Genomic DNA, 17,623 nt, shown 5'->3' with positions numbered 1-17,623 from the left:
GATCGTGGCTTTGTAAAACAGAGTGGTGTAAGCAGATCTTCGGCAAAAAGACTGGAATTTGACAATGATGAGCTGCGTACAGCAATGCACGATTGGCTCTGTGCATCACAGGCTGCTCAGCATTCTTCCAAACACAGGGTTCTGCCTTTTGTCAGGCAGGACCTCGGGCTTGGAGGACAAGGGTTTGCTGCCACAGTTCACTAGTTTTTAAAAGAACAGCTATGCCCCTGGTCGTAAAATGAGCAGAGTGTATTTCACCTGTTGCCCTTAACTGTAGAGATCGTAGCTGGAGTGATAGATGGGTCATCTTATCTACCAAGAGCTGAAATCAGACCCTGGGAGCAGACCGTTTACTTTTTGGCTGCTCTTTGTTTTAATGCATGTCAGTATTTCAGTGTTAACAGAGTCTTTCATCAGAGATGATTTACTATTCCCCTGCTGGCATGAGCTCAGCACTTAACAGAAGTGTTCCGAGTGTTCCTTCCAGGAAGGGATAAATATGCCCAGGTTTGATGGCATAAGTCAATCCCCAGCACCTTCCATGACATCAAAGATAATTTTCATTCTGGTGATACATTTCTTGCACTTTCTGCAGAGCAAGTGGCAGTGTCTGCCATCAGTGACAGCCACTGAGCAGGCTACGTTTGCTGCAAGGCAGGTGAGATATCGGCAGCTGTCTAAACATCAGCATCCAGTGTCAACCTTGAAGCCCCAGAGTATCTCACCTGAACTCTACTGCTGCTCCACAAGGGCACAGCTCCTGTGTCAGGTCTGGCAGTCCCTGAGGCATTTCATGGGTACCCCAGGGATTTAGGATGGTACTACCTCCTCTCTTAGGACTCTCAATCTCATACAATCTGATTTCTTTGCTCAGGGAAAGAGAAGGATTGAATTTCATAAAGAATAAAGAGTGGGGAAAAAAACAAACTTTAAAATCCTATTAGAAACGTAAGCCCCATGTCCATGTCATTTCTGGGGAATAACCTGTTATGGATACCCTTTTCTTTCCAGAGCATACAATCATCACCCGCTAAAACTTCCAGCCAACTGCCGTGTCAGGTACCTGCAAACACCCCTCAGCAGCCCACGCAGCAGCAGCCCAGAGGACCAAACCAGTCTAAGGTAGCTCACTGCCTGCTCACTTTTCTCCCTTGGTTTTGTTTGCCTGCTGCCAGGTTTGTACCCACAGGCAGTGAGTACAAACATACCACATACCAGTGGGTGTTGTCTGTGGATTAAAAACAGCGAGGGCTGGAGTGGGCAGCCTTGATTCACAGGGGTGTCCCAGATTTTTGAAGGAGTGCTGCTGAACAGAAAAGGTGGCTGCTGCATGGAGAGGAGGTGGTGTGGCTGCTGCTGAAGGGGCATGTGAGCTTAGAGGGCTAAAAGGGCAGTGACCTTTTAGTCTCTGGTACTGCTGAGTGTGCTGTCATTTCCACTCCCCTGCCCTGAGCATGCCAGTTAATCACCACTTTGTGAAGTGCTGTACTGCTTCAGGAAAGAAAGCACCTCTGCCTTTAACCCTCTCCAGGTGCTGGCTGTAAAGAGGCTCTGCTGTACATCTCCTCCCTTTCTAGCCTGCTTAGCTGTCTCTCTAACCTGTAATTTAGGTAAGATACAGAAAGATTATGAAGAGTTTTTAGAGCTTGGAGGATCATTTCTGAGTCAGTTCCTGGAAAGGGTATGAAGACAGAAGTACTTTCTAATATATTTGGAATGAGATATCTACTTTGCAAAGGGTCAGTGCCTCAGTTTGCTTTGAGACCTTGGAGAAAGTGCAGAAGGTAAATAAAGGCACCTTTTTCTTCAGAGTTCCTTAGCCTTTGTGCTGCAGAGGCCACTGACTCTTCTAATCCTTTTGCCTCCCTTGGGGTCAGAAGCTAGGTCTGCAGCTGGCAGGGAAGCTGGCCTACATGATGCTGTCTTTCTTAGCACTTCCAAACCTGCAGCCTTTTCCATAAGCAGTCCCTGAAAATAAGTGCTTCTGGCAAAACCAGCCCACCCACTGTATCAAAAAAGGTACCCTCCCAGCACATCCCAGTGGTCTGTGCCATGGTTTCCAGCCCTTCTCAGCAGAGCTGGTCTGGGGTTGCTCCTCTGCCTGTGGGTCACAGGACAGATGAGCAGCTTCCCAGGGAAAACAGGATGGACAAGGGCATCAATACATACACGTGTTGTAAGTGGCATTCAGCTGCTGCCCAGGGTCTGCTGCTCCAGGGGAGCAAGTTTCCATGTGGGTCATGCACAGCTGCTGTAGAGGGGAAGGCCTGACCCTCGTTTCTGCTGTTCTTATGGGCAGTTATGTGCTGATTCATCTGGTAAAGCTGAGTCATGAGCACCACTTCCTGCAACACTTGGGGTTTCCTTTGGAGCTCTGGTGCTGCTGAGTGCTCTGGTGCTCTCTGCCCACCTTCAGGCTGTGAAACTTGCTGCTAAGTGAAGCTGGCTTGTGACCCCAAAGCAGGCACTGCAGAGGGAGGCAGGTAGAAGACAGGCCCTGGATATATTGCAGAGTAGGTTGAACACACAAGTGAAGTGCCCTTTCTCTCCAAAGTGCTGTAGGAATCCCCCACTTGGACAGATGAGGCTCTGCCTGTCCAGACCAAGTGAGGAGGTGGTTTGTGGTGTGGCTGCTTTAGCTTTAGAAAAATCAGCTAAAGATTTCCAGCTGTGAGTTGGAGGGGAAATTTGCCTTCTTCCCCTGCAGCCAGGGCATAGTACACAGAGCCCAGGGAAGGAGGCAGGCTGCTGCGGGCAGAGCAGTGGAGACCACTGTGCAGTGCTCACAGGGAGAGGTGGTGGTCTCTCAAAGCAGTTGTGAGACAGGAGTCTGTGTAGACTTTTCCCTGATGTGCATTCATTCCCTCTTCTGCCTTCATTCTAAACAGTCCTCATCGCAGCCTAGCTCTCCTGCTGCCCCTTCCCCCTCCCAGATGGACCTGGAGCAGCAACAGCACACGCCGCTTTTTGGAACTCCTCCACCTCCTCTTCCGGTTCCCTCGGTCCCAATGAAAGAGTCACCACCAGGCTATGAAGAGGCCGTGAAGCAACAGCCAAAGGCCCAGGTGAGAGCACTTATTCTCCCTGGTTTCCTTGGAGAGCAGATGAAAACTTGTCATTGTAAATCTACCTAGTTTCTTGCTGTGGGCCAGTGATAGGGAATGGAGGTACAACTGCACCTTCCTTATTGAATTTCCTCTGGAGGATTTGGGGTGGACCCTAAATCGCAGATAAAAAATCCCAAGCCATTCATTGCTGCTGCTGACTGTACTTTCCCAGCCAGTAACAGTCTGGGGAACAAAGGATTCTGGTGCCGTGTCATGGTGTGCTCATTCTCGCTAGAAAACAGCCCCATCCCTGGAGCAAGGGAGAACAGCCAGCAGCCAAGGATGTTGCTTGATGGTGTAAGTTCCTCTGATGAATAGAAAGCTAATCTTGCACTTGCTCTCCCCAGGAGAATGGCTCTTCCAGCCAGCAGATGGACGATCTGTTTGATATTCTCATCGAAAGTGGAGGTAAGGAGAGAAAGCCAGCATTTCCTATAGTCCCTGGGTCTGAGTCGGGGGATTGTAGAGCACCGAGGGACGAGTCTGTCATGGCCCCGCTCTTCTCTCCAGTGACCCGTCCAATGCCTTTAGCACTGGCAGTAGTCATTAAGGCACTGAGGGAGATGTCAGTCAGGCCTTAATATGACTGTGCTTCTTGATGGCTCTGCTGCTTTAGATTCAGATATATTATATTGCTTCTGAGATACTGGACAGAGATGGAATTTCATGGAGGTGGGCTGAAAACTCTCCATAGTGAGGCAAGCAGAGGCACGGGATGTTTCCTCATCCCAGCTGGTGATCAGTGATGGCTTAGTCAAGGGGGTGTCTGTGGCCCCGGTAAGCGGGAGGGATCCTTCAGCCAGACTTTTCCTTACCTGCCCTATTTGTTCCCTGTGCAGAGATTTCTGCTGACTTCAAGGATCAGTCGTCCCCAGCTGGCAAAGAACCACCTGTGGCCCCAGCCTGTTCCCCACCGCCCAGCAGCCACCACTCCTCCGAGCTGGCGGTGCTGGTGTCCCTGGGGCAGCCGGTGCCTGTGGGCCGGCTGGAGGACTTCCTGGAGAGCAGCACCGGCCTCCCGCTGCTGACAGCAGGCCACGATGGGCCGGAGCCCCTGTCCCTCATTGATGACCTCCACAGTGAGATGCTGAGCAGCTCGGCCATCCTGGACCACCCGCCTTCACCTATGGACACCTCGGAATTGCACTTTGCTCACGAGCCATCTGGGGGCATAGCCCTGGATCTGGCTGAGGCTAACTTGGACAGCATGGACTGGCTGGAGCTGCCAGGGGGTTCTGTCATGAGCCTGGCTCCCCTGAACACCACAGCTCCCAGCCTCTTTTCCACAGACTTTCTTGATGGACATGATCTGCAGCTGCACTGGGATTCTTGCTTGTAATTCTCTGAGCAGAGACTGAAGGGAATGGGAGTGGGAGGGCACAGGCATGCAGAGGGAAGAGGCCAGTCAACCAAAAAAAAGGAAAAAGAAAAGAGCTCCTAGTATTTGTACTCCTCCCCTAACAGTGTCCTTCCTGCGTGGAGCTGGCAGTGGGCCAGGCCAGGGCAGGGAGAACGGCTGCTGGCAGGGGGAACAATAGGCAGGAGGAGCTATGGGGCTGGCAGCCTCCTGCCCACTCCTCACAGCCTGGCCCAGCTGGGGTGAGAGCAGAGCCAGCAGCCCCTGTTCCTCCAGGCAGGAGCAATGGCAGCACATTGTTCCCTCACGTGGGACAGAGCGTGACTGGGCCTGAGCTGTTTCCAGAAGCAGCACTCTGCGCCTCCCTGGGATTGGCAGATAAAGGGGGTTGTGCTGCCCCAGCACGGTCGGTCTTAACGGTTGTGGAAGGGGATTCTACCTCTGGAGCAGGACACAAAGGCAGGAGGGCTGCCTGAGGCCCAGAGCAGCTGCCCTCTGTCTGTCAAGGGAGGGTCTGATCTGCCACAGGGCTGGGAGAGCTGGGCAGAACAGGCACCTTCTCTAAATGTAGCCAAAGGGAACTAGGGCTCCCCACCAACCTGGTAATGTCTAAGCTGGTTTCCCAAATATTGCTGAGCTTGGCAGAGGCCTGCTGGCCTGCCTGCTCACTTCACTCACTTTGGGCTGCAAAACAGTTTTTAAGGTGCTAGAATCAGGTCCTTATACGTTAAAACTGCTGTCAGGCACAGCCCATTGCCCCCAGCTCCCATGGCACTTGTGACATCCCCAGGTGAGCAGGGCAGTCAGCCTGGGCAGGGACACTGTGTGTCCTGGGGAGGGGGTGAGGGGCACAGCTGGCAATCAGTGACATATCATGGGGGCCATGTGCAATCTGCCTCCTGCCTTCGCTGTGTTGGTGCTGCACTGTAGCACGGGCCCCAGTGGAAAGCAGCAGTGGGGATGGATGTTGAACCCCGTAGGCAAGGAAGTGGGACTGCAAGAGTGGTGGTGTGTGGTGCAGCACAGGTCGTGGCTCAGTGACTGTGAGGGGCTCCTTGTGGTGTGTGGTGCAGCACAGGTCGTGGCTCAGTGACTGTGAGGGGCTCCTTTCTGGAGAGGAGCTTGAAAGCAAGTATTGGGCAGCTGACCTCTGCTTTCCTCTCTGCAGTCCCACAGGGTAAAAGGCAAAAGTAAATGGCTGCTTACTTTGAGCTGGTGCCCTGTGTCCTTGTAGGGCCCCAGGCTGGTGCCTTGGGGGAACTGCAGACCGAGGGGGTGGACAAGCCCCCAGGGCCTCAGAGCCATGACGATGCTGTTCCTTGGGCAGGGCTCAGTGGTGGAACACCAGGCCTGTGGCTCACTCCTGTGCTGTTACTCCTGTTAATTTAGAATTCCCGTGTCAGTAGTAACAGCCATACTGAGCAGGTAGGACATGGCTTACGTGGATGTGGCCACCTTACCACAAGGCTGTCCCTGGCCCTGAGCTGGGTCCAGGCTGCTCATGCTGAGTGAGGTGGGGGAAGCTGTGGCTTCTGAAGTCACACAGTCTGAGGTACTGACCTGCTTAGGGAATGAAAGGATCAACTGCCATCCATCTCAGTATCTCCTTGAGGATGCTGTCCCCACCTTTCCCCCACACCAGCCCACAGAGCTCCTGCTAGGGAGGGGTAGCTGTGAGCCACGTGCTGCTTCCCTGCAACTTTGGTACCTGGTCCTCTTCCCAGGGAGAGGCTGTGCCACAGGGGTGCTGGTACCTCTGCTCTGTGGTGAGGCAGGCGAACAGCAGCCCTGCACAATGTGCTCTCCTTCAGCCACTGAACTGGGTGAGGTCATGCCTGTTTGGAGCTGGGAGATACTCCTGCTTTCCTGAGCCCTTTGCTTGTTAACTGCATGGGGAGCCACTTTCTTAATCATTGCAGGGGGAGCCTGCTGGCAGCTTCCTTTCTGTCCCTTCCTCTCTCCTCTGGCCCTGAGCTGTAAGCAAGTTGAGGCCTCTTAACCTGTGTCACTCAGTGTCCAGGTTGGGAAGGACAACCCTCCCCCCCCCCGCCCTGGCTTTTTATTCCTCAAGCTACAGTGTCACATCCTGAAAATCAGAATAAAAGAGACTGGTGGGCACCCCCTTTATCCTCCTGAGCTCTCCCTGAATTCTCTCCTGGTGCAGCCCAGGTGCTCCCTGGGCACTGTTACTTAGCAATCAACTTAGAGAGCTTTTACCAGCTCTGCCAGGGCAGCTGCCCAGCTGTGGGGGCAGGAGGCAAGAAACTCCTTAGAACTTTCTAATGAGAAAATTGTGGGGGGAGTAGGAGGATCTCCAAAATACTAAAATCTGAGGGGAAAATCTGAGGCTGCCTGTTTGTCAGACTCAAGCAAAATCAGGTTCTTTCAGCCCATAGTTGCAGTAGCCCCCACAAAAATCAGCTGTGTGATTTCTTTTGTACAAGTAATTACAAATCTGCAGCTATTAAATAAAGAAGGAAATTATCAATAAAATGCAATGAGCTCCTAGAGGAAGGTGGGAGCATTCCAGCTGCAGTCCTGGCCTGACCCAGCCCTGGTTCTTTGCCCTGGGCCAGGCACTCCAGTCATTGGCAGAGAGATGCCAATGCCTTGATACCAGTGTAGCCCTTCTCAGAGGTTACTGGTGAAAGGCTGAGCTCACAGCTGCTCCCTTTTGCCTTCACCTGTCCACCCTCAGGTGTGAAACTGTAGGAATTTAGTGACCCTGACTTTGCCTAACATACTTGCATTGGCTGAAGAGCTTCAAGGAGCCCTGAGGATACAGAGCCAAGAGCTTCATGTCCCAAGGAGCTGGGCTAACCTGTGGGAGCCCCCCTGCACAAGGGGTTTCTGCCAGGGGAGTGAGTGATAACCCTGTGCCTGTGGGGAGAGGGGAAGGTGGTGCCTCAGCCCCAGAAATGTTAGAAAGTCTTTTCCCCAAGCAGTGCCCAGTGCAGGCTTGCCCAGTTCTCTGCTTTCTTACTATTATTTCTTTGAACAATAGTTCAATAGGTCTTTGTTGGAAGAGGTATTCCCCTGGACATCCATTTTTGCACCCATTGGGAAAAACGAAGTCTGATGTTCTGCCTCTACCTTGAATGTAATCCTGAATCTTTCTGCTGTAACCACTACTTGTTTGTAATGTGTATTTGACTAGCACGCACTCTCCCTTCCACTATGCAGCCAATGGCGAGGGGTGATCAGCACCATCAGTCAGATGGTGTTGGGGCATCAGATCCAGAGCGAGTATTCAACTGGAAAAGGATAAAAGTGACAAGTTAATGGGGGAGAGAACGGATCTTTAAATTGAATTATTTTTTCAGTTACAAATATTTGAAGAAAAAAAATCCATTTTATTAAAAAAATTCCAAACAGCCACGTTCTCAAAAACTTCTCTGCTATGCTGGTGGGAGGGCTTGGGGCTATTCTGCCTTTTCCAGCTAAGGGTGGGTGATTCCTCTCTATATCTTTCTCAAACCTGAAAAAAGCAGCTTAAGTGGTGGTGGCTCATCCTTCTCAGCTGCAGGGAGTTTTCCCTCACTGTATGGGAATTACCTACCCTGCAACCAGAAGGTTTTACCAGGGTTAGCTATTAGTGGACCGTAGGTGGTGGTGAGGTGACACTGCCCCTTCCACAGCCACATTCAAAAGGAATTACCTTCACTGAAAACACTCACTTTCAAATCAGAAGATAAGCAACTTCCACCCTCCCATAAGCTTGGACTTCTAAACACGCTTCTCCCAAGGGCCTGTGCCCTGTCCCTGTCCCACTTTGCAGCTCAGCCTATACCTGCTTTTTCCAGAGACACTTGTACAGACAACACTGCTGTCCCCACCACTCAGCCCTGCTTTCTGCTAGCCCCTCTACCTTTCCTACAGGTCCTCCCCCTGCAGTGTCCCTACAACCTGTAGTTTCCAGTATTTCTGGCTTTTCTGGGGCTCTGCTGTTGACCTCTTAGGGCTGGTGGTGCAGAGGCGAGGCAGGGCTGCCACTGCTGGCAGCAGAACTGGCTCTGCCACGGCTGCTGCCTGACCTTGCAGGCTGCTGTGATGCAAGGAGCTCCCTCCGTGCCAGCACAGAAATGGGATTGCCATTGTCAAATGGCAGAAAGGAAGAAGTAAACCGAGTCCTGGCCCTGTCAAAAAATAAGACAAAGCCCAGCACTCTCCCAAGATGCAGCTTTTATTTACAAACCCACCAAATAAAGGAAAGTAAGAATCTAGTGTCATCCCATCAGTAGTTTGTGCTCACAGACAAGCGCTTTCAGTAGAAAGTCACAGACTCCATATCCAGAGCCACCACCACAAAGCAGCAATTCTCCACTCCTGACCCGTGTCCCCGTTGTCACCGCAGGGCAAGGATGAGTTAATCTCCCTGAGCCAGCTCCAACCTAAACCTTGTCCTGAGCTACAACGGTGCCAAAATATACATGTTCCTGGAGTAAATTTACAGCTTTTTGGTTAACAGTAAAAATCATCTAGAGACTAAAGTAACAGCATGAAACACTCTTGTTTAGGGGAGATGTGCTCCCAGAGGAGACAAAGACCATCCCCTAAGGCTGTTACAGTGGTAACAGGCTGGTAAATTTGGGCAACTCTTGTCAACATCCCACACCAGTGCCAGGGAGGTGGGATGAAACTGATGCCAGTTCCCCCTTCTCAGCTCCAGGTCAAAGGAACTTGTCCATGTGTCCCCCAGCAGAGGGGAGCCTTTGGCTGGCACCAGGGTTGCGCTCTCCCTGCTTCTGTACAGCAGTGAGTCTCTCACCAGCCCAATTCCACATGCAGCTGCAGTGCCAACTGTCAATGGCACCAGCTCTCATGGATCAAAGCCACCCCACAAGGGCTGTCTCTTCCCCACAGCTCCAGCCATAGCCACGCTCACACCCCCATGTGACTGCTGGCCCATGGGGCAGTGCAAAATGGCTCCAGCCAGGCTGCCCCCCTGGGCACTGCCATGGAGGCAGGGCTGAGGAAAGCAGAAGATAGGGGTGGCAGATACGGAAAGCTGGGAGAGGGCATTTGCTTTTTGCAGCCAGAACACTCCTGTCCCTTTGCAGCATCACCCTCAGCCATCAGCCCCCTCGGGTCTGTAGCTCAGCCTCTCAGCACTGCTCCATCTGTCCCAGGTGGTCTGGCAGCCCCCAGGGGGATTTTGTCACAGATACAAGTGGGTGGGGTGGGGAAGGGCAGGGGGTGAGATATGAGGGGGGTGGAGGAGAGGAGTGTGCGCCATCAAGAAGGTCCCCAGGATGGGGCAGGGTGGGGGTCACCCATCTATATCCCAGCTGAAGAGATGGTGCTTCACGAGCATGTCCTGCACCCCTTCCTTCAGTGGCTTCTTCTCCTTCTCCTGCAGGATGACACAGAGACCCAGGTCAGTGCACCACACCCAGAAAAAGGGAGGTTGTGTCTGAGGGCAGAGCCCAAGCATGCTGAGGCCTCTGGCACCCAGACAGAGCAGCTTCCTGCACTTCCTACCTGTGCACAGCTGGCACAGGGAGAGGGAACCCTTTGGTTTGGAGAGCACGGGGGAAAGGGAGCCTGTTACTCCCCTCTGCCCCAGCTGGGCAGGGCAGGCAGCCCCCTCTGCCAGCACTGCCACACAGCTCCTGCTGCACAGCCTGCCCTGGCAGGGAAAGCAGCCCCATCCACAGCCTCTGGAGCTGGCTCCAGAGGATGCAGAGGATGGGTTGAAGCACAAAGCTGGGAGAGGGAGGCAGTAAGTGAAACCCCCAGCTGAGTGAAAGAATAAGAGATACCCACCTCCCTCTTTATTGGCAGCTCCCAGTCCTGGGAGAGGCTGAAAGCAAATTTGCCGAGGACTCTGCAACAAAACCAGAAGAGAGTGATGTTAAAACAGCCCCCCCAGACAATACACCCAGCCTTTGCCTACAACTGCTGCCCCAGGCACACACCGTCACCCCAGCTTGTCCTAGCATGCCACTAAACTTACAAGGATGAAATTCCTCGTTTGATGGTGTTGAAAAGACAGCAGCAGTCACTCATTCCCTGTTTCCCTCTCCTCACTGGGCTTCACATCCTCCCAGGCCCAGGCTGGAAGAAGGAGCTCGAAGATCTGACTCAAGTGCAGCCCCTACAGAGCTTGGTGCAGCAGCACAGGGACTGCAGACATGCTGACTGAGGGCTGCACACAGCTGGCAAAGGCAGATTGCAGGTTCCTCTCCAGAAAACAGACCCCTGCCTGTAGCACCTCAGAATTCTGCAGCTCCCTCCCTCTCCCTGGAGCAGGAGAAGTGTCCTGCAGCAGGACTGCAGAGCAGAAGTGCTCTAAGGGGTTTGCATGGGCAGCTCCCTTGCTGGCTGGGAGAAGTAGGACGTAAGACATGAACCAGTCCCACTGTCCTCTGACCATGCCCCGCTGGCACAGCCCCCAAGCTGTGAGAAAGCAGCTGTGGGACATGGCAGCCCAAAGGTGGCAGAAACCCCCTCTCATTCAACAGCATGCTGAGAACACCACACCTTGAAGTGTGCACACACAGGCCTGCTCTGGCTACAGATGCTCCCACTGGAGCCTGAGGCAACTGGGTAGTGCACACAAGAGCCAGCTCCCACTGAATGGCAGCAGCAACCAGGCTGGAGCAGTTGTGATGGCAAGAGATTTGCCCTCCAGCTCCCTGGGACTTCACCTGGCTTTGCAGAGTGCAGGAGGGCCAGGAGCATGGATGCCCAGAGCCACAGGGAAGTGTGTCCTGGGACTGCCTTGTGTGAGCTTAGGCCCTAAAGCTGCTTTCAGTCCCCGACACCGCTCCCTCACCTAACCAGGGAGTCAGTGGGTGACTGTCCAGCTGTTTCCCTAGCACATTCCCTGCTCCCTGCTTGGACTTAGAGTGGCTGGCAAAGGACGTGGAGAGCAGTGGGGTTGAAAAGGCAGACTCTCCATCAGAGTATATGTACAGCAGGAGGTTGCTGGCAACCAAAGGCTGCCTGCTTGTCACAACAGGTCCCAGGAGCCAAGCTCTGCTCTTGGATCAAGCAGGCACAGTGCCTCACAATAAACTGTGCAGAGATTTGTTGCTGCCTCAGCACACAGCAGGAAATCTCTGTGGCTGGGATGTCTGAGCAGCTCTCGCTGCAACTCACTGGAGAGGGCCCAAACCCAGCCATAGTGAGGGCCACCTCCTGCAGAGGAGGAGGAAATCTATTCCAGATACGGGCATGGGAATGTGCCATGAAGACACTCACCTCAGCTCACACTTGATCTGCACCCAGCCAGGACTGCGTAGGAATGACCAGGGATGGAACCACTTCTCCACGGTCTGCAGGCTTGAGCATAGCACCTCCAGCCACAAATGCAGCACCTGCTCGCTGCAACAATGAGGTAGAGACCTGTTACTCTGCTGCAGCCAGGGAAAGAAACCCCATCCCTCTGGAATAGTCCATTTTCAGCCCAAGTCTTGACCCCCACCCACAACCCTGTTCCCAGTGGGAACAGGATAACCCAGTAAACTTGTGTGAGCCACTCCACACAATAGGAGCTCCTTCCTCCAGCTAGGAATCAGGCCAGCACAACGCACAAGGAACAAATCTCACCCAGTGGCTGCAGTTGAGAGGGGGGAAAAATGATGCTGTGGCCTAAGATTGAAACTACTGCTGCCCATAAACCCACTCTGTCCCTTCCCAAGCTCTTTGCACCCAAAGTGCTGAGGGTACCAGGGCCAGATGACTCACTTGAGTCCTACACAGATGAGAGAACGAAGCTTCACATCCATCTGTGCATGTGCAGCATCGTGTGTCATGTTCACAGCCTGAACCGCCTGTAAGGCAGGGAAAGTGTAGTTACTGCTGGGCAGCCACTTCAGCAACACGGCTAAATGCTGCCCTCCCAGGAGCTCCCGCCCTCACCAGTGCCCCCTGCTAGCACCAGAGGGGCTAAGGGAAGGTCTGGGAGACTCCTGAGCATCTCCCTCCAACAGTCTAAAAGTAGGAGCTGGGCTATGGCTGGGCTTGGGGGAGCACTCACCCGGTAAAGCAGCTCCTCTGGAGTGAGGACTTTGCCATCTTCATCAAGCCTGTAAAGATCACAGCAGAAACCCAGCTAGCTCCAGTCACCCTGGGCACATGCAGGCCTTTCCTGCTTCATACCCCAATAGCTCTCGTGCTGCTGCTGAGAGAGCCAGATACAGACCCAGAAGCAAACACAGGAGCCATGGGGATGGGATAAGAGCCACTGCCAGCCCCAGGTCAGCACAGGCACAGCAGCCTGCTGACACCACAACCACAGAAGGATGGGGCAGACCATGAGCCTTGCCAAGGTGTGGAGCAGCATCAGTTTGATGAGCATGGAGGAGCAGGGCACAGACCTGTAAGTCTTGCAGAGCACGAGGCGAGAATACACGGAGTCAAAGTCCCGTTCCACTTCCCGGCTTGCAGCCTGGAGGAGCAGAGGGACACTCAGCACACCTGCCCTACAACCCATCACCTCAGCCTTCTGGCAACAGCGCCCCATTAAAGGAACTGGGACATCTCACCTCTTCAATGAACAGCCAAGGGTGGCAGGCCCCCCCCAGCAGAGATGGCTTCTTTAATCCATGTTCAAATATGGACTTCAAGGCTGGACAGAGTGTCCCTCGCACCAAGTCTGTCACCCCCTCTGTGACAGAGTCATCTCCAGCGATGGAGTACTGAGGAACAGGAAGAGCCAGCTCTCAGGGGGCAGAGCATGGAGGTGGTCCACTCACCTACACCTCTGCATAGACCAATTCCACTCACAGGTGCCTGCCAGAACCCCTTCCCCCCCCTCTACCTGTCATGGTCTTGCACAAGACCCCATGTTCTGTGCTACTGTGGGGGATCTCTTGGGACTTTTGTGTTTAGGTGGTGCCCAGGAGACCACACAAGTGATCTTCATCCTGGCAGCATTCAGCACATAGGAATGTGCTGGTGTGATGCTGACAGCTAAGGTATGGAGATGAACTTGCACTGAGGGTCTCTGGGACTCTGTAAGCTGCTAAAAGTCACGGCAAACAACCAAATAGGAATTTCCAGGTCAGGTGGTACACCACTTTGAGGTGTCATGCTGACACTGTTAACACTCCCATGAGTGGGATCCTCTCTGTTTCCACAGTTAGGAGAAGAAACACTCAGCAGTGCAGGGTATTTCTATGTACAGAGAGGTGACCTACATCTAAGGAGTCAGCCCTGAGAGAGGGGAAAGGAAGCAATATGTCAATAGCAACATCTCTCAGGGGGCTTCTTTCAGGGGTCTTGAGTCAGCCTTTGAGCTCTTCCTCAGTCCCCAAATACTGAGAAGAGAGAGAACCAGGCCTTCTCCACTTCCCCTGAAAACTGCTTATATCAACAGCTGCAAATGTTTGTCTCATGCACACTACCCCAATCTTGAGGACACACTGAAGTATCTGCTACAGGTAAGTGCCATCCCATCACTGACAGTTGTAAGAGGAACTAAGACAGATTGTCCCCTTGGGTGTAGCTGCTTGGGGAGAATTTACTGTCACGGTCACAAAGCATGAGCAGAATCCATGGGTACAGCCTCAAAGGAGTAAAAGCACACAGGCAGCTGGGAGCAGACAGAAACACTGCCTTCTCTCTCTGCTGCTCTCTCAGCTTTCATCTCTAGGGTCCTTGCAACCCCAGGCATCCCACACAGGTGTCCTCTGGGGCCCTCATTCACCATTTGGTCAGCATGAGGAAGTTAAGCAAACAGGCTTAGGAAGATAAGCTGCCTGATCACATCACAAAGCACTCAATGGCCAGAGAAAGCAAACAGAATGAAGGAGGGAAATCTATGGCTCTTTTCAACTTGTTTTTCTCAGTTATGACATAACTCTTTTTTTTAATGTGAAGTTTTTTTGTAGTTGTGGGGTTTTTAAGTACCTCTTTACTCCGCTCATCCAAGATCTCCACAAATTTTGCAGGAAACCAACCTACAAAGAGTGAACAAAGAGATGAGCCTGACAAAGATACTGAGAAATCCTTACACAAAGGATTATGTGGATTAAAGGATTCTCAGCTCCAGTGGGAGCTGAAAATAAATCAGAGTTCATAGGGCCCACCCCCAATGAAGGAAGCAAGCAAACTCAAGATCACAATACCTAAGGCAGCTGCACAAGAAAGCCAATTGCAGGACATTGTCTACATGCAGCAGTGGTGACATGCACCCAACCACCCCGTACCAGGAGGACGAAGCCTAAACTTGCTGTTTGCAAGTAACTGCTGCATGACTGCTTTCATACATTTCCTTTGCCCCTGGCAGATACTCTGGGCACCTGGCAGAGCCTTTGCTGCCAGAGCAGTTGCTGTAGATGAATGGATGCTCTGCATCTGGCCCCACTCTCCCCAGTGCAACCCATGCTGTTCTCACCTCTCAGTCCATTCAGCTCTCCCACCCAACAGTGCTCATCCTTCTGGGAAATAATCTGAAAAAGAGGGAGTGGAAAATGCCAGTTGAAGAGGTTGCAGTGGCAGGAGGTACAGCTGCCTGGCTGTGTGTCCACAATGAGGAACTACTTTCTTCTCAACTGCTTTGCCAGTGTTCTCACATAGCCCAGGGCCTTCAAGGACACAAAGCTACTGCAAACATCCTCTTCTCCCCCATTTCAGATGGGATGCTCACAGTTAAATGCAAATGGATGCTTTTACAGCCTTACCACAATTCGTTATGCAGCGTTAAACTGGGACTTGAGTTGGACCAAATCCATCTTTTGCACAGCTGTACAGAAGCCAGGAAAGGGACTTTGTGGTGGATGTGAGAATGACCTACAGGACAACACTCACAGGAACACCCTGCCCCATCTGCAGGCAGTCCCTAGGAGCACCAGCTGCTTCTCTGGGCCCTAAATGGGCTCTGAGCTTATCTCCTCCCTTCTTTCCCTGCAGGGGAGGTAGTGTAGTGGCCCAAACAAGCTGGGTCTGCTTGTCCCTCCTGGTGCCTGTCCCCAGGCTGACACACCGTAATGATGTCGTTCTTGCGGAAGCCCAGCTCATCGTCATCGTGGCGCTCAAAATCCAGCAGTGCCTTGGCTCGGCGGCGCCGGTTGCGGGAACAGGCCACGTAGTTCTCGTGGTCCCGCTGGTGGCTCTCCATGCTGTAGTCTGGGGTCAGATCCTAGCAGGCATGCACATGAGAGCAAAGAGGAATGAAAGTACATGGGTGACTACTAGCTATCTGCCAAAGCTTGCCTGCCCCTGTTCCCAAACTTTTTGCTGTTCCTAGCCAGCAGACAAGCTCTCAGCACAGCCCTCCTCCACCACAGATGGATTAAGCAAGTCTCACCCTCCAGCCATTACACCTGGCATGTTCCTTCTCAAGCCCACACTTCAGGAGCATTTGAACAGCCATGTCCTGTGCTGAACACTCAAAACCTATGCCTGGAGTACACAGCAGTGCAGATCCAGCTGTTTCCACTTACAATGATGCAATTCTTGGGATCCACACACTGGAAGTGCCGTGCCACCTGGAGAATGGCCTCACGCAGGTCAGCCACCAGCTCTGTCTGCTTGATGTTCTTGGCTTTCAGTGCCTCCAGATCATCATCCCCTGGTGGAGTCCATGCAGCCAGAGGGAAGGCGATGAAAGGAAAGCAAGTACATGGTATTTATTTTTTTGTTACCATTAGAAATTACAGGTTCTGAAGAAACCAAAAAAAGCCTAACATCAGAAGTGTACCTAAACTAAGGCAGGTACTTACTGCCAAGCTATTCAGTAAAGTAAATAGCAAATACCAATTTGACTGCATCAAATTTTAAGGAGATGATACTTCAAACTGCATATGGAACTGGAATATGTCATCTTTGATCTGTCTGGGAAACACAGTATACCAAGGTACCACTTTAGAGAAGTGTCTACAATATGTCACCACAATGTCAGCTGAAAGGTGGGACACAAGACTGGGGAACTTGCAATAATTCTCTACAACTGAAATTCTCTTGAAACTGAATCAGGTTTTGGTTGAATTACTTCTGATATTTGTATAACTCACAGGCTGAGAGCACATCCTTCACTGAGTCTTGGAAAAGATCTAAAAAAACAAGACAGCCCACTTTCCTGGGCCAGTCATGAAGTCAGAGCCATGAGAGACCTCAACCTCCCTAAGAGCCAGACTTCAAACATTTGGGGTGTATAGAAACGGTCATGAGCCCAAAGTAAAAGTTACCAGAGCATCTTTCAACTATCACTAATCCCCCCAGGAGTTTTGACAGCCTATGTCTATTACCTTGTGCAGAAAGATACCTGATGGGATGGATTCTTTAGACAGTTAATGTATCTGAATACCTTAAATACTGGGTACATGATGTTAGGGAACAATGAACTACTTGCTTCTTTTTCTTAAAAAAATTTTGTATTAAATCCAAAGTGCACTTTCATGTATCTATTTTGCTCCCTCTATAATATACTGGAGATGTGGTAGCTTGAGTAACAAAATTAACACTTAAAGAAATGTATTTTTCACTGAACTCCGATGTTTATACAAACACAGCTTTTATTCAGGAGCCAAGTAAATCATTGGCTAGCAAATTATCTTATGCTTATCTTCTAGCAGCATTACAGAAAACAATATGAATAAAGTGTGGCCTGAGCTACAGCTGCTGCAAGAGTTATAGACACACTAAGCTTCTGCTAATTGAAAAGTTATTAACAATATCTTTTGATTATGTCATCCTAATTAAAAAGACCCAAACTTAAGGAATGTAAATAAAGGCACAAAATTAGACATAAAATTATTTTATAATTGTTTTCTATTTGCTACATTAAATTATTTGAGATACATCAGAGCTTAAGAGAAAACTGAACCTTGCTTCTGGATTAGAAAAATTGTGGGGCATTGTTACTCTTGATCCAAGCAATAAAAAAATAACAAAATCTCATCCTCTGTATCCAGGGGTAGGTACAGAGCATGCAAGAACTACTACTCAGTGATGCAAAAATTGCAAATAGACAGGTGAGCATGTAGACCTCAGGGATTCCTAGAAATTTCACGCTGTGAAAATAGACTGTAACTAGAGAAGAAACTAAACCACAGCTACACTAGCTCTGTGGGCTGCCCTCATTTACATAGATCACTGATTCTTTCTGTCATCTCTCAGTTCCATCTGGCCAAAATACCATGCTCTTCGCTCTGTATTCAGATCAATCCTAGCCATACACAAGCAGGAGACGTGGGAAGCAAGTTCCATA

At 51.4% G+C, this 17,623-nt stretch overlaps 2 protein-coding genes across 10 annotated transcripts in view; one reads left to right on the top strand and one right to left on the bottom strand.

Moving 5' to 3' along the window:
* LOC131591426 (myocardin-related transcription factor A-like) overlaps window positions 1-7,836 on the top strand; it is a 69,692-nt gene extending 61,856 nt beyond the window's left edge. For 2 of the 4 annotated variants that reach the window (XR_009280363.1, XR_009280362.1), the window contains exons 11-15: window positions 1,012-1,122; window positions 2,889-3,065; window positions 3,455-3,515; window positions 3,947-5,490; window positions 5,543-7,836. Coding sequence is in view for 1 of the 4 variants with exons in the window: in XM_058862123.1 (XP_058718106.1) it covers window positions 1,012-1,122; window positions 2,889-3,065; window positions 3,455-3,515; window positions 3,947-4,446 (849 nt within the window). In the remaining 3 variants the exon portion in view is untranslated. Of the gene's footprint in view, window positions 1-1,011; window positions 1,123-2,888; window positions 3,066-3,454; window positions 3,516-3,946 lie in introns of all 4 variants that reach the window. The other 2 variants (XR_009280364.1, XM_058862123.1) reach the window with 2 other exon arrangements.
* Window positions 7,837-8,631: 795 nt separating this feature from the next.
* LOC131591427 (small G protein signaling modulator 3 homolog) overlaps window positions 8,632-17,623 on the bottom strand; it is a 28,792-nt gene continuing 19,800 nt past the window's right edge. For all 6 annotated transcript variants that reach the window (XM_058862125.1, XM_058862130.1, XM_058862126.1 and 3 more), the window contains 11 exons: window positions 15,858-15,985; window positions 15,398-15,553; window positions 14,810-14,864; window positions 14,323-14,372; window positions 12,957-13,109; window positions 12,789-12,859; window positions 12,449-12,497; window positions 12,157-12,242; window positions 11,671-11,793; window positions 10,231-10,291; window positions 8,632-9,817 (listed from right to left, as the gene is read on the bottom strand). In XM_058862125.1, the coding sequence (XP_058718108.1) occupies window positions 9,734-9,817; window positions 10,231-10,291; window positions 11,671-11,793; window positions 12,157-12,242; window positions 12,449-12,497; window positions 12,789-12,859; window positions 12,957-13,109; window positions 14,323-14,372; window positions 14,810-14,864; window positions 15,398-15,553; window positions 15,858-15,985 (1,016 nt within the window). In that variant the 3' untranslated portion in view covers window positions 8,632-9,733. The remainder of the gene's footprint in view (window positions 9,818-10,230; window positions 10,292-11,670; window positions 11,794-12,156; window positions 12,243-12,448; window positions 12,498-12,788; window positions 12,860-12,956; window positions 13,110-14,322; window positions 14,373-14,809; window positions 14,865-15,397; window positions 15,554-15,857; window positions 15,986-17,623) is intronic.

The sequence above is a fragment of the Poecile atricapillus genome, chromosome W (assembly GCF_030490865.1).
Source record: "Poecile atricapillus isolate bPoeAtr1 chromosome W, bPoeAtr1.hap1, whole genome shotgun sequence".
NCBI classification, from domain to species: Eukaryota; Metazoa; Chordata; class Aves; order Passeriformes; family Paridae; genus Poecile; species Poecile atricapillus.
This window is presented reverse-complemented; position numbering and strand designations above follow the sequence as displayed.